Below are 15,090 nucleotides of genomic sequence, written 5' to 3' on the forward strand. Positions count from 1 at the left end.
GATAGGTAATTCCTTTTATTGCATTTTATAATGCCGTTGTCCATACAGATTACATGCAGCTAGACCTACTGTACAAGGGTTTACCGTCTGCCAAAGCAGACACACGGAAGGTCGGAGTACAAATACACAGCAACGCTATTTCCTTTATACAGCACGAGGGATGCGGCGGCGGGGAGGGGGCTTCGTACATATCCCCCCCAGCCACCTCCCTCCGGCCCCTCCCCGGCAACGAGGGGGAAAAAATATGGGGACATAAAGGAGAAGTGTTGGTGGGTGATGCTCCCCCTCACCCCCCCCCCCCCCTTGGGCTGCACCATGAGGGGCTCTCAGCCCAGCGCTGGGTTGCAGGGGGGTCCCCACTGCCCGGCTCCATCCCGTTCCCCGCCTCCCACAGCATTTCCAGGACAAAAACCCAAACGTGGGGGCTTCCTCCTGGGCGGCGACGTGGGACAGTCATGTAAACAAAGCACAGAAACCCTTTGGTTTAATGCAGTTTGGGCTGCTGCTGTCCCTCCCCCCCCCGGCACCCAGCGCTGCCCCCACGCTGGGCCCCTCCTCGCCCCCCCTCCACCGATTCCACACAAAACGAATCAGCGTTAAAAATAATAATAATAATAAAAAAAAAAGACATTGAAAACAGAGTTCATCCTTCTGGACATCAGTGAGGGAGAAGCCGCTGCCGCGAGCAGAGCCAGCATCCCAACGCAAGAGAGCAGCTCGTGGCAGTGGGTTTCCAACCAGTATGTACATATCTCCGTATATACAGACACGGGGCTCCGCCACGCGCTGCCTTTGGTCCTCAATCCTTCCTCCCCTTCTCCCCTGCGCCAGACACGTGTTTGAGGTAAGACGTGGAATTCTGTACAAATCCCAACCGGCAGAAAAGGAAACACGCGCCGGGGCTGGGGGCGTCCGTCCCTGGTGGGGTGCAGGCTGTGCGTGGGGCCGCTCGGCCCTGAGAGCAGCAGGGCGATGCGTGGCGCCCGCATCCCCCCCACCGTGGTCCCACTTTGGCTGGGGGGGAGGCAGGGCTCGGAGCCACGGGGCATCCCAAAAACCTGTGCATGTCTTTGTTTTTGCTTTTGTTTTTTTTTTTTTAAAAAAAAACCTCCTTTATATTTATATATTTACTTATATATATATAATATATATATGTGGTGCTCACGCGAGCCGGGATTGCGGCTAACAACTTATGGGGCACAGGGCGAGGAGGGGTTGGGGGAGCAGGGGGGACCTCATTGCAGTTCTGGGGGGAGTTTGGGGCGATTGTACCGCTGGACAGCTGAAACATCACAAAGCACAGCCCAAGGGGGAGCACAGAGCGCCTGCAGGTGTGCCAGCGTGCTGTGTGCCCACGCTGTGCCTGCTTTCACTCAGCCCAGTGCAGGAAAACAGCGCTGGAAGAGCTGCTAAGAAAATGAAATCCCCAGAGGGAAATTGGGAAGAGAAGAAGAGCGAAGAGAGCAGCTATGGAAACAGGCAGCTCCAAGGAGAGGAGCGGTGGGAGCTGTGCAGAGCGCAGGCAGAGGGATGCAGGGCTGGCGACATCAGCAAAGTGTCACCAGAGCCACCAGGTGCCACCAGCTGTGCCTCAACCCCCGGAATGCAGCGTCCCTCAGTGGGAACAGCAGCAAGAGGGCACTTCGTCCCCTCCCCGGGGCCATCAGGGTGCTCAGGACCCCCAAAGCACGTGAGGAAAGCAGGCTCTGTTGGCTGGAGGGACCTTCATGCTTGGGGACAACAACTCCTGCCTGGCACCCCACGGCCACACTGCCCCATTGAGTTGGGAGGGCACGGAAGGCTGCCCTGCTTGGGACCCCAATGTTCCCCACAATCCCCAAAGCATCGACGCTGAAAGCTCCAGCAAAGGGCACGGAGGGGTGGGGAGGGGGGAGGGAGGAGGGGGAAGGGGGAAGGGGAAGCACTGCCAGTGTTTGTATGGATAAGAAAGAAGTCTTCCTAAGTCGAAAGGACAAAAATGAAGCCTGGATGGATGCTGAGGGGAAACTGAGCTGCAGAGGGTGCGGGTGGAGGCGGGGGGCACCAACACGGCAGACAGATCCTCCCTCCTCAACCCCCCCCGCCCCTCTGTAGGGCAGGAAAGCAGCAGCGCACAGCACCGGCCAACCTTCATCCACACCTCCACGCGGAGCTGTAAACTTGTTTAAAACAATAACTTATAAAAAAAACGAAAAAAAAAAAATTAAAGTTGTAGGGGGAGGGGTGTGTGAGTGGGGGGAGGGGGGGGAATTCTTTGGTGGGGGTGACGGGGATGCTCGGCGCTGCGCTCTGCTTGTGCGTCTGCGGCGGTGGCAGCGGCGATGGAGCGGCGGAACGCGGGGCGAGTGGGGACACCTAGCGAGGGGAGAGCCCGGCAGCGCTCCGTGCTCCGAGCGGCACGGCGAGCTGGGCCGAGGGATCTTCCCATCGTAGAATAACCCACTGCTTTCTATTGCTGCGGGTTTTTTTGGGGGGTGTACACGGGATGCAGGTGACCCCCCACCAGGATGAGCTTTGGGGTTCAGCATCGCCTGGACGGTGCAACAGGGGGACGCCCCTTCAAGTACGGGGGGGTTTTGCTCGGCCTCCTGGGAGCCCCATCCCCGCATGCAGGTGTTGCAGTGACCTGAATTAGGGGATACACGCTGCAGGGTCACCAGCACCTTGGGGACGTTGCTGAGGTGATGCATGGGTACAAAACAGTGCTCACCCGGGGATCCCCTGCCTGCGCCCCACAACACGCGTCCCATTTTCACCACAAAACACAGCTCTGGGGGCAGCAGACCCACAAGGTGCCCCACGCAGCCCCACTGCACTCCAGCTCTCACCCCATAGCAGAGGAAGGAGGAGGTCTGACCCTAGAGAAATGCTGCACACCAATGCATCCCCCAGGAGAGGAGGGGGTTGTTGGTCCACCAAGAGCAGCCCAGGCTATGGGGAGCCTGGGTACCACCACTGCCACCAGAGAAAGAAAGCGCAGGGAGAAGAGGGGTGTTTGGTTGTGTCGTTCTCGTTATTATTAACATTTCTTTTTGGCATCAATACCATCTGTTCACCTGAACTACGGACCTGCTGTCTCTAGACATCTTTTGGTATCTTCCCATCTGGACGCAGTCGCGCAACGCACACAAGAGGAGGACGGAACGAAGGCAAAATGGGGAATGAAGAGCCCGGCTCCAGCGAGCCCGTCCCCCCTGACGTGGATGGCAGCGTTGGAGCCCTGGGCAGGGTTTTGCTGGTGGGACTCCACGTGCCAACCTTTTCTGTGGCTCCTGCAGACCCAGAGCCCATCCCAGCCGCAGCGAGGAGCTTCTTTCCATCCCAGCCTTCCATGGGTCCGGCAGTGAGAAGCCACCATCGCTGCATCCAATGCCAAGATGCAGCCAGAGCTTTGTCCTCAGTGCCCAGCCAGGACGGTTGTCACCACCTGGATGCCACCAGCCCGATGGAGACTGGAGGATGGCACGGGGGGAGTGGGCAGCACCAGTGGTGGTGACGTCAGGGCTGTGCAGACACGCAGGGTCCCAGCGGGTGCAGGATGGTGGTGTGAGGCTGCAGCACAGATCTCGGCCCCATTTCTGCGGTTTCTTCCCCCAAAGCCGGATGGAGGCAGCACGTGGGAAAGGACCGCGGGTCCTCGTAGTGCAAAACCCACTGGGAGGAGGCTCAGCAGAGGGGTCCTGCCTCCCTGGGGCGGTCGCTGGGGATCTGGGGACATCATGGAGCCGCGTCTTGGAGAGAGCCCACAGCCACAGGGTGCGGGATGAGGGGACGGAGGAGCCTTCCTTGGAGTGTGGATGTGGGGAAGGAAGGAGGGACGACTTCGGACAGAAACAATCTACCATCCTCGTTCACCAGTTACTAACCAAGGGAGCAGGGGGGACAACGTTCAGCTCAGGGGGGTTTGTTTCTTGTTTTGCCACATGTCCCCCGCGCCGGGGACCCACCAGTCGCTGGGCAGTGGGGAGCCGGACGGGTGCCCCGAGGAAACCCTTTTGCTTTGTGGAAGTGCCTTGAAGAAACGGGTGAACGCCAGAGGTCACCTTGGGGAGCCGGGAGCCGGGCTTTGTTTGCAGCCGGAGCGCGGGCAGCGCTCGAGGTCCTTAGGACAAGTCTTCCACCGGCAGCTCCTCCTCCAGGTCCCTGTCGTCAGGAATTGTCACATTCTGGGTGGCGGTGGCCAGCAGCGAGACGGGCCGGCTGTCGTCCTCAGCCTCGGCTGGTTCCTCCTTCACGTGCACGGGGTGGCTGCTGCAGGGGGGAGAGAGGGGCTGAGCCCTCCACCTCGCGGGGACGGCCCTGCTGGCACTCAGCCTTCGGTCTGTACACCATAGGTAACACCAGACTGCTCCTCGGTGAGGGCTATGAGCCACCAGGGGCACCGAGCAGCGCCATCACCCTTCCTCCAACCCCACACCCTGCAGGGACGTGGCTGCCCCCCTGTCCCCCCCACCAACCTGTACTGCTGCGGGGACAGGCGCGGGCTGCTGCTGCCGTTGCTGTTGACTTGCTCCACTGTGCTGCTGACGTCGTCGTGGCCCACGTGCAGCATCCCACTGGCAGAGCTCGTGTTGATCATGGTGGGGCTGTTGAGCAGAGGGAAGCTGCTCTCTGCCAGCGCTGCCTGCAACGAGCAAAGGGGTGCGATGGGGGAACGCCTGTGCGGTGCAGTGGGATTTCCATGGGGCAGCAGAGGCTGCTCAGTGCCACCGCAGTGCCGCCACGATGGCACGGCACCACGGCTGTGCGCTGCCAGCACGGGAAGTGGAGCGTGCCCACAGCAGGGCAGGGCTGGCTGCGTGCTGCAGGGGATGGGGATGAGCGGAGCATCCTCACCTGGTAGCTTGCATTAAGTGCTCCGTAACCGAGTCCCGAAATCATGTTTTTGACTAAAGTCGGACTCCTGCAGAAGACAGAGAGCAGAAAGCAGTCTGAGCACCGCCGGCCCCGAGAGCCGCAGCGCTGCCAGCAGAGGAGGGGGCGGCACCCACCCTGTCATCTTTGGTGGCCTTCGCTTTTGGTACTCGTGCTCATCCACGGTCCACACGGCGCCCTTGACGTTCTCCACGCGCACGAAGCACTTGTGCAGGCTCAGGTTGTGGCGGACGGCGTTCTGCAGGAGGGGACGACGCAGCTCAGCAGCACAGCCATGCCCTGACGCCCACAGCCTGAAAGCTGCCTTCCTTCTCCTCCTCCTCCTCCCCAACCCCCGCGGTGCCACCGCTCACCCTGGGCTGACAGCCTGCCCCGAGGTGACGGCTCTGCGATGCCCAGAGGTCTGGGGAGCTGAGCCCTGAGCCAAGCCCAGGACACGGCCGTGACCCTCAGCCCGATGCTGGCACTGGGATGGGGACCGAGCAGGACAAGGGGCAGTGACACCAGCGAGACCTGAGCACCTGCTGCGGACACACAGCTCTCCTCCTTCCTTCCCCCTCCCCAATCCCTTTTGGGCCCTTTCCCTCCCTTTCTTCTTTACGTCGACCATCTTTACATCTCTAAATGTAAAATAAAGAGACGCACACGTAGGCAGACAGCGCAGCCCCGAGAGATACCGGCTCCCTTTTCCCCTTCCAACTCCCTGCCATTTGCTACTGCCCCTATTTCATTACCAATTTTAATTTGCCTCTAATTAAATCCTGTGTATTTTTCCGACTCACTTGCTAATCCATGAGGGAGGCAGGAGGCTGGAGTGGAATCTCTCCGAGCTATAATTACAAAGGGCCTAATCACGCCGGGGCTCTGCCTTTGAATAAATTTCCTTGCATTAAGGTTCTCAGATTCTCTGCCTTGCAAATGAGAATGACCCCAATTTCAGGAAGTTGGCCTCAGAGGGTTTTTTTTTTTTCTTTCTTTTTTTTTTTTAATTTTTTTTTTTTTATTTCGAGTCCTGATTCGTGATGAGAGACTAATTCGTTACGCTAAAACATTAACAGCAATTTAAAAGGTCGAACGGGGGCTGTATAAACAAAGGAGCCGGCCAGCACAACAAGGCAGAAGGAGATGCAAGGACTGCCCCCCCCCATCACCAACTGTGAGAGTTCCCGGAAACTCACAGCACATTGCACTGCCCCCCCCCCCCCTTTTTTTGTTGTTTTTTAATGTAGGATGGACACAAAGCCCCTCTCCCTCCCCCCCCTCTGCCCCTCAGCAGCCCCCGGCAGCGCTGCCCATGTCCCTGCAGGCACCCAAAGGTGTTCCCTGTCCTCTGAGTCCAGCAGGAACGGAGGGAGCCGGGAACCCCACGGGGAACCCCAAACCATCTCCCTGTCCTTATGCCTTCACTGCAAATCCCCAGCCCCAGGCAGGGAGGGGGACGACGACAGGATCCAGTGCTGCCCTTGAACCCCCGTCCTCAGGCGAGCAAACACAGGACTTCCTCCCCTTCCTCCTTCCTGCACACACAGGGGGCTGGTCGGCCAAACAAAGCCCCAGTTAGAAGCAGGGTGCATGGTATGGTCAGAGCCTGACTGAGCTGGCAGCATCCCAGCCCAGTGCCCCCTGGCAGCCCAGTGCCCCCCACCAGCACCGTGATGGGGAGGTGCTGGCAGGGATGCGCCTGCATAGGGCAGAAGAGAAGCAAATCCCTGTGGAAATACTGGGGTGTGGAAATGAGGGAGACCCCTCCTTCTGTGCCTCCCCACAGTGGTCCCTCAATGTTCCCACCCAGCTGGACCCCAGCTCTGGAGAGAACACTGTGCTGGTGGCACTGAGCAGGTGACAGACGTCACCCATGTGCCACCCTGTGTGCCACGGAGCAGAGCTGCCCACGCCAGGGCTGGGGGTCCACACCTCATCCCAACACAGCTTTTGTATTTGAACTGTGTCTGTTCAGTGCCAGACCTGGCTGCTTTGTTTGCTTCTCCTCTTTGCCTTTTCTAATGATGTTTGTTCTATGCCCCCCCACCCCAGGGCCCCCACACTGCTCCATGTCTCTGCCCCAGAGTGGGGATGGGATCCTGAGGGGGGAGTGGGGAAGTAGGGGCTGAGGGAGGAACCTCAGAAATGTTAATTTTCTGGAAGGAGGAAATTAGGTGATTTTTTCCTGTGCATCTCCCTCCTTTAAAAGAAACCTGGCCTTGGGCACGGAGAGTTGCTGCCCTGATCAGGCATGTCTGGATCCCCTTTGGTGGTGAAACAGGAAAAAACAGAGCAAGAAGGGAAATACAGGGGGTCGGGGCAGCCCCTCCTGGGGAGCAGCTTGGGGCCAGGGCACACAGGGTGCTGCAGAGAAAAAAACCCAAATGCTTATCCCCTGTGCCCACAGAAGGGAAGGAGAAAGGCATCAGCAGCAGCCACTGTTTCATTCCACAAGTTGGGGAGCTGAGGCACAGGGCAGGGAAAGGGCTGTCCCAGATGGACCCATGGCCAAACCCCATCCTGGCAGAAATGGACACAGCCCCATGTGATGCTTGGTGCAGCTCGGCCAGCTGCAGTGCAGCCGTGTGCCATGAGGGGGACACCGGGCTGCACAGCACTGCATCACCCACATGCACTGCCTGGCGCTGGGCTCCAGCTGCTCTGCTTCAGCACTGCGTGGGGAAACCCAGCTCCAGAGCAACCCGTTCCTTCCATCACAGCAGCCCCTTCCATCTGCAAAGCAGTCCTTCGCTCCTCTCCCGTTGGGTGATTTCTAAATAACCAGGCAACCACGCAATCCACCTGCATCAGTCTTTGCAACCACATCTCCGTGCCACAGCTGCCCCCCAGCACCTTCCTGCCCTGGTGCTGAATGCCTGCACAGCCCTCCAGCACCCTGCAGAGCTCTCAGCTGGGGGGGCAGCTCCTTGCACAGGGATGGGGCAGTGCTGGCTGCACCCCCCAGCATGTTCTGCCATCCCAGTGTGCAGCGTGCCGCCAGCCCCCAGGTTATCATTAACCTTCTTTGCTATTTCAAGTGCCTTGCTCTTCCCTCCACCCATCTCCCAGCACAGGGACGTGTGGCTCTGCTGTGCCCCAGCTACACAACTCTGTACGGAGTTCCTACAGACCCTGGTGGGCCGACCTCCCCCCACAGTCTGGGGATGCATCCTGGTGGCAGAATGCTTGGATCTAAGCCACAAAGTCATTCCCAAGCTGTGCAACAAACCAGACTCTAGCACATAAAAACGGGAGCGTTTCCTGCAGCAGTGCTGGGGTCTGCTGGGCTGGACGTGGGGCTGCAGGAGCCCTGTGCCATGCTCTCACCTTCCACGTGGCCGTGTTCCTCCTGAAGTAGGCGAACATCCTGGTGAACCAGTTGTAGATCTCATTCAGTGTCAGCTGCCTGTCGGGGGTCTCCAGGATGGCCTGGGGACCCCAGAGGGGACAGAGCATCATTTGCAAAGAGCCCGAGCTTCATGCAAGGAGTCACGGAGACTCCTGCCTTCTGCTGCAGAGAGGGGAGGGAGCTGCTTTACCCGGGGGCAGGGTTTTGGGTTGAGCCACTCACCTGCCGGATGAGCGAGGCGTACGTGAAGGGCGGCCGGACGTCTGCATTCTTGTAAAACTCATGGTTCTGTGCAAGCTCTGCAGGGAGGACGAGAAGGGGATGGAGGGGTGACGGCAGCCCACCCTTGGACCGCACTGCCAGCCCCGCAGCCCCGTCCCCGCGCTCACCTGAAGATATCGGGGTGCAGAACTTCTCCGAGTTCCTCCTGCGGATGGGCCCCACGCTGTGTAACGTGGAAGAGCTGATGACGGAGGGGCCCTGCCGCAGTGGGGTGATGGGGGCCGTGGCAGAGGTGGGGGGATGAGGTAAACCGTCGGGGAACGTGTCCGAGGTGCTCTTGGAGAGGGTAGCACTCGAGACCAGGTTCAGCTGCGGGGAGGAAGGGAGAGTGGATGGGAGTGGGGAAAATACGGGGCTGGCTGTGCTGGGACCGCTCTGGGAGTGGGACTGTGCTGGGCAGGAGGTACGGTGCGGGGAGTGGGATGCACCATGGGGTGGGGAGGGGATGCACTGTGGGATGGGGATGCAGTTATGGGATAGGGACGGGATGCACCTGATGCATGACCAAAGCAGCGCCGTGTGCCAACATGAGCAGCATTTCACTCCTGCCCCATGCCATGCACTGATGCCTGGCACAACGGAACAGAACTGGAGAATATGACACATTCTGAAAAGCCCATCCACGCAGCGGCCACATGCAAGGCATGGGAGGCACGAGTGGGGAAAAAGGGAAGGACTGGGGTCTGTGGGGCAGCAGTGGGGCAGGGAGGGAGGCGTGTGCTTACAGGTTGGCTGAAAGGCTTTGGCTCCGAAGGTCTCATGTGGAGGTGGGCCATCATGGCCTGCAGGCGCTCACTCTCCTTTGCCAGCTGAGGAAGCAGCAGGGAGTGGGTCAGGCAGGATGGGGGCAACCCCACGTGTTCCCATGTCCCCACGTCCACCCCTCCGTCCTTCCTTCCATCCATCCATCCACCCACCCATCTGCCCGGACGCACAGCATCACTGTAATTGCGCCCCCCACCCATTTACTCCCTGGTGTGCAGAGAAGGGTGAAATATTCACTGTGGCACCAGGAGAGGCGTCGAGCTCGGCGCAGCCGATGGGACCTGACACGCGCTCTCCTCCCATCACCTTCCCTTCCTGCCACGATCCCTCAAACCCGGGCTGGGAGGGGTTAACAGTGGGAGCCAGTGCGGAGTTTGTGCAAGTTTGGAGCAGCTCGGCTGCCTCGGCGCTGCCGTGGCGCTCATTAGAGCTGACAGGTCCCCCCTCGTGATGCAGACGCTCTCCGCCGACACAGCGGGAGCTCCGTGCTGAAAACTTCATAATTGGTGGCTGTGGTGGCAGCTCCCCACTCACGCACGCAGAGCTCTGCGAGCCCTTCAGGATTCGCTTTTTTCCTTCTCCCTTCCCTCCCCTCTTTAAGCCCCGGTAATTGCTTTCAACCCCTTGCGTTATGCCAGGAGCAGGCAATGGCAGCGCAGCCCCCCTGGACTGGGGAAGCAGGGGGCCGAGTTTGCTGTGCATCTCCCCCCTACAGGCTCTGTATCCCCTGCGGTGACACCCGGCACCAACAGACCAGGGACAGCCAGGGGAAAGGGTGACAACAGCACTGCCGGGTGCCCCAAATGCAGCCCCTCAGTGCTAGGGGTGATCAGGGAATGGGATGGGGACAGGGACAGCACACAGAGCCCTGAGAGATGAAAAAGCACCGCTCCCCCCTTTTTATCTCCTCCCTTCTCTATGAACCGAATTACGCACAGCGCTTTGGGGAGCCGGAGGCAGTGGGAAAAGGACTATTTAAAGAGCTGCTGTCCAAAAATAGCATCCCTTGGCCGGGCTCCAAACACCACACTTGGGCTCCTCGCCCAGCACCCCACTTCTCAGCAGCCCCTGTACCCACAGAGGGCAACTGTGGCATCCTGGGCAGGAGGGATGGCTCGTCCTTTCCTACAGATTCACGCAGGGCTGTGGGTTGTGGATGGGGCAGCAGTTTACGAGCGCTCCACGCCTCAGTGCCCACCCAGACCACAACACGGGCAGCACCGCAGGGTGGGAGGGATGCTTGGAAGGATTTGGGAATAAGGCCGTCTCGCCAGCAGTCCCCGACCCTGTGCTCCACCCTGCAGAGCACACAGAGCTGGGAGGGAGCTGCTCCAACCAGGCCACTGTGCAGCAGCACGCACCTGTATCTCCAGCTGCTGTACCACTTGCATCTGAACTCGACACTGGGCTGTGCTTCGGTCATCAAGTGCGTGTTCTGTATTGAGGTGTCTGAGGAGGAGAATGCGGGGTTTTACGCTCGGACGTGCCAGAAACGTGCCCCTCAACCAACGAGGCCACAACCGGGTTCAGCCCCACCATGCAGACCACCACTCCCTTCCACGCTGGGGGTGGCTATGCCAACCCAGCACAGCTTTCCAAACCGGAGGTGCCTCTTCTGCCCCGTGCAAACATGCCTGGAGAGCCACGGCAGCGCCTTATCTGGCTTCAGCCGGTGAGTCAGAGGCAGGAGGGCACGCAGCCTGATGCACTGACTCACCGCTCCCGGTCCCAGCAGATGCCTTCGCACTCCTCCTCCTCCTCATCCTCCCCCAGCAAAGGCACTGCCCAGCTCCATCCCCGGGGATGGGCAGGGTGGCACGGTCCCAGCTGCCCTCACTGTGCCCAGGAGGGCTTTGGAAGCCCAGCCCTCACCGAGCAGCACCATGCCCACTGCCAGCAGACAGCTGAGAGGAGGGGGGAACGCGGCAAGCGAGAGAGCCCGTCAGTTCCTTCTGATGTCTTTGCTAAAAATCCTGGCTACAAAGAGATCTAATTGCAAATGAACTAATTAAGTAAACCTCTGACGAAGCGTGAAAACAATTTGTTTGACCCTGACGCTAGCAGAGGGCTCTTCGACAGCGGAGTTAATCAGTCAGCGCAGAGCCCACAAGCGGTGTCAGCGGCTGCCGCGCTGCCATCTGCTTCCTCTCCTCCTCTCCCCCCAGGGGGGATCTGTACCCCCCCCAGCCCTGAATGGGGTCTTTCCTCCTCCAGAAGCATGGCCTAGCATGTTTTCCCCTTCTGCACAGGTTCCTCGTTTTGCACTGTCTGGGTATACCTAATTTCAGGACTCCCTGTGCTGGGGTGCCCCAAAGCTTAGCTCTCCCATCAGGAAGGGCAGCACTTACTTGACAAACTGTCCCAAGTCCTCACAGAGGGTTTCGCAGCCAGGCCACTTGCACTCTCCGTGGCCATAGAGAGGGTGAGAGCCAGGGGTCTCTTCGTGGGAAGAGCTGCAGAGGAGGACACAGACCCATGGAAGGGGGATGCTCGGGCACCTCCTGGGGTCAGCCCCAAGAACCTCCCCAGCCGTGGCTGCATGGCTCCCAATCATCACAGAACAGAAGATGGGGAAGAAAGGACCCTCTGGTTCCAGGGGTAAAAGCAGAACGGCTGCAGCCCGTCCCTACCTGTCCCTTCTCGGCGTGTGCATGGTGCTCTGCCCATTGGGCAGAGGGTGGTGGGAAATGGGAGGCGAGACCTTGGCGGCCGAAAACGAGGTAGAGTTGGAGGTGTTGGTGGTGAGGTCGAGACCCTCTTGTTTGATGCTGTCTTCGACAGGCTGGGCAGCGGTGACCTCCTTCCAGAGCTGCTGCAGGTCCGAGGGGCACACAGCTGTGTGGGGATGGGACGCGGCCATCAGTGGGGGACACGGCCCAGCAGCACCCGCCGCCCACCCCCCCGTCCTACCCAGCGCTCAGCATTGCTCCTGCACTCTGCAAATCACCGCCTCCTGCACATCCCAGCAGGGAAGCCCCAACCCCAGGATCCCCCCGCCGAGCCCCCCAGCTCCGCACCTTACCTTGGGGGAGGCTCTGCAGGGGCACGGTGCCCTGGCCCGGCGGGAGGCTCACCAGCCCCTGGCGCTGCAGGTTTAACAGGTGCTGCTGCTGGAGCTGCTGCATCTGCAGGAGCTGCTGCTGGAACGCCAGCTGCTTGTTCCCTAACGGCTGCTGGGAAACAAAAGGGAGACGGTGAGCGCTGGCATTGTGGCCTCAGGGAGGGCAGGGGCACGGCTGCAGGTGCGGGCAGCGCGCCGGGGCTCCGTGCTGCTGGGCCTGCTTGGCTGGCGGCCGCGCCAGGAACAGGCTTTGATCTATCGGAAGAGGAGGGGAAGAAAAGGAAAGTGGGAAAAAAAAAGAAAAAAGGAGGAAAAAAAAAAAAAAAAAAAAGCACTGAAAAGAGAGGGAGAGAGCAAGCAGAGCTGGTTGTTTGTATGAGAATGAGAAACAGCTCTGCCTACAGAGCATCACCGATGGAGAGGGGTCTCCAGCACCCGAAATGCACCCTAACAAACACTGGCTCCATCGACCTCCATTCCCCACAGATGATCGCTATGAGTCCCTTTAGGTGGGGGCACAGGGCAGCCTGGAGGGCAGCTGGTAACCTGTGCTGCTGGTCCATGGATGCCCACCCCAGTGTCATTACGTGGGGCACAGACTGGAGGGGCTCCCCATCATCCTGCCACACTCTGACCAGAGGAACCGGGCCCTAAACTTGTTAGGCAGGATGGGTCCCTGGGGAGGCACTGAGAAATCCATGAGAATTAACTGAAGGGGAGAGAATTCAATTAGGGACAGGGAAAGGCAGCTGCTAATCCAAGCGGGCCATGAGAGGGGAGCTGCCCTGGGCTGCCCGGCCTCATTAGCAGGGCAGGCAGCCCGCTAACCCTGTGAACCTCTCTGTTTTCTCCAACACTGTCTGCAGGCTGCGAGGAGCCAGGCTAGCAGCAGTGCGCCGACCCCCATGGCAACGCAGCTCCATGGGGCACAGAGTGGGACAGGCATATTTGCAAGGGGTCTCACTGCACCCCCAGCCCCATTCACTGGGCACAGAGACCCCCAAGACCAGACCTCTCTCCCTGCTCAGCTTGCAGCTCAGCCTGCAGTCAGCACACGTCGGTGCAGCCCACAGCAACATGCCCTGGCCACCGGGCAGCACTGCCCCTGCACTGTGCAGATGTCATTCAGTCAGGTTTCTCAGCCCCAGAGGGATGCAGGGTTCCTATCCACCACCACCCTGATGCAAGGAGATTGAGGCAGAAATAAAGCCATTGCTGCTCAGAGAAGCCACATGTGATGCACTGGGCCAGGAGGAACCCTGGATGCTGCGGCCCTGCAGGGTTGGGATGCAGGGAGGAGAACGTGACAGGGCTGTGCACCCTGGGTGGACACCTGTGCCCCTGGCAAGCCCTGTCCTCGCCCCATAGCCGGGTTCTCCCTGCTCTCTTCCATCCCTGCCGCCGCCCTCCCCAGGGGCCCTGGGCATGCCTGGGCTCCCCGAACACTGCCTCATTCATGGCACTTCCCGGCGGGAAGCAGGGGCAGATTGGCAGCGGATGAAGTCATCGGGATCCCCGGGGCGCTCAGCGCAGCAGAACCAGAGCCCGTGGGCGCACCCTGCTCTGCAGCTCCGCACACTGCGACCCACGCGTGTGTCCCTCCTGCTCCGCAGCACAAGTATGGGAAAGCATCACCCACACCAAGGGCCACATCCCCCCGAGGAGCCCCTCTGCCCACCCCAGAGTGCAAATGTGCACCAAACAGCCAAAAACTGCTCGGGGTTGGAATGCACCGTGCACACAGGGTACACCTGCGGGGGTCCGACCCACGGCACCCACTGGTGGGGATCCCTGATGGGAGGCAGGAGCAGTGCCCACCGTGATTTAAGAGCTTGAACCCCTTGGCCTGGCTCCCTGCTAGGGTCTGATCCCCCAGCTGGATCTCTCAGTGTCTCCCCATCCCTATGCCAGTGACCCCCCCCATCTGGGGCCGCAGTACCTTCCCAGCGCCGCCTACATTAGCTGCAGCTGAGTGGGTGCAGCTCACGGGGTGCGAGGCGCCGTCACTTTGATTTATGAGCACATCAAGAGGAGTTTCGGTGTGACACCAGGGACTGACAGGAGCAGTTCATTAAGCTGACGCTGAGGTGAGGCAGAGGCAGCCCCCACCGCCCCTCCCCAGCCCTGCTGGACTCGGGGGGCTGTGCTGGAACAGGCTGGGGGGGAGCAGGGGCAGCCCTCTCCATTGGAGCACACAGGGATCCCCATGCCATGTGGGGCTCTGGGAGCAGCGAGCTGGGAATGAATGGCAAAGGGCAGCAGCTCGGCAGTGCTGCACTGTGGCCAGTAGGAAGGGATGTCCATCCCACAGCACAGCACAGGGATGCTGAGGGTTCTCCTTTGCGAAGCAGCACAGCAAACAGCTCTGGGACACACCACAGCCCTTCTCCATCCCAGCCATGCCCCTTCTCCCCCACAGCATTTCTCAGAAGACACATTTCTCCTTTCCTCTGTGGCGTTTAATTACAAGTTGCCACGCTCTCTTTAAGCCAGCTCTGATCTTGGAGCAAGGGCAGCAGCTGCAGCTCCCAGAGATGGCTGCAGGACGGCCGACCCCTGCACACTGCATGGGCACAGCAATGACAGCCGCAGCCAGAGCCTCGTGAAGCTCGAGTGGGTGCCAGCACGGACCGCAGAGAGCAGCAGTGCTGGGGGTGCAGCAATGTGCACAGCATGGAACAGCCCTGGCAGCACCACGTACAGCGAGTGGGGAGGAGAGAGGGGTTCCTAAGCCTTGCTCTAGGTTCCCACTGCGCTGCTGCCGCATGGGTGAACT

At 60.1% G+C, this 15,090-nt stretch overlaps 1 protein-coding gene across 5 annotated transcripts in view; it reads right to left on the bottom strand.

Annotated features, from left to right (window-relative positions):
* Positions 1-15,090, bottom strand: part of FOXP4 (forkhead box P4) — a 41,597-nt gene continuing 26,507 nt past the window's right edge. For 2 of the 5 annotated variants that reach the window (XM_052698377.1, XM_052698375.1), the window contains 12 exons: positions 12,276-12,423; positions 11,884-12,088; positions 11,602-11,706; positions 10,615-10,702; positions 9,214-9,297; positions 8,596-8,797; positions 8,429-8,505; positions 8,185-8,286; positions 4,992-5,113; positions 4,837-4,903; positions 4,458-4,624; positions 1-4,251 (listed from right to left, as the gene is read on the bottom strand). In XM_052698377.1, coding sequence (XP_052554337.1) covers positions 4,104-4,251; positions 4,458-4,624; positions 4,837-4,903; positions 4,992-5,113; positions 8,185-8,286; positions 8,429-8,505; positions 8,596-8,797; positions 9,214-9,297; positions 10,615-10,702; positions 11,602-11,706; positions 11,884-12,088; positions 12,276-12,423 — 1,515 coding nt within the window. In that variant the 3' untranslated portion in view covers positions 1-4,103. Of the gene's footprint in view, positions 4,252-4,457; positions 4,625-4,836; positions 4,904-4,991; positions 5,114-8,184; positions 8,287-8,428; positions 8,506-8,595; positions 9,077-9,213; positions 9,298-10,614; positions 10,703-11,601; positions 11,707-11,883; positions 12,089-12,275; positions 12,427-15,090 lie in introns of all 5 variants that reach the window. The other 3 variants (XM_052698376.1, XM_052698374.1, XM_052698373.1) reach the window with 2 other exon arrangements.

The sequence above is a fragment of the Tympanuchus pallidicinctus genome, unplaced genomic scaffold (assembly GCF_026119805.1).
Source record: "Tympanuchus pallidicinctus isolate F22 unplaced genomic scaffold, pur_lepc_1.0 scaffold32, whole genome shotgun sequence".
Classification (NCBI taxonomy): domain Eukaryota; kingdom Metazoa; phylum Chordata; class Aves; order Galliformes; family Phasianidae; genus Tympanuchus; species Tympanuchus pallidicinctus.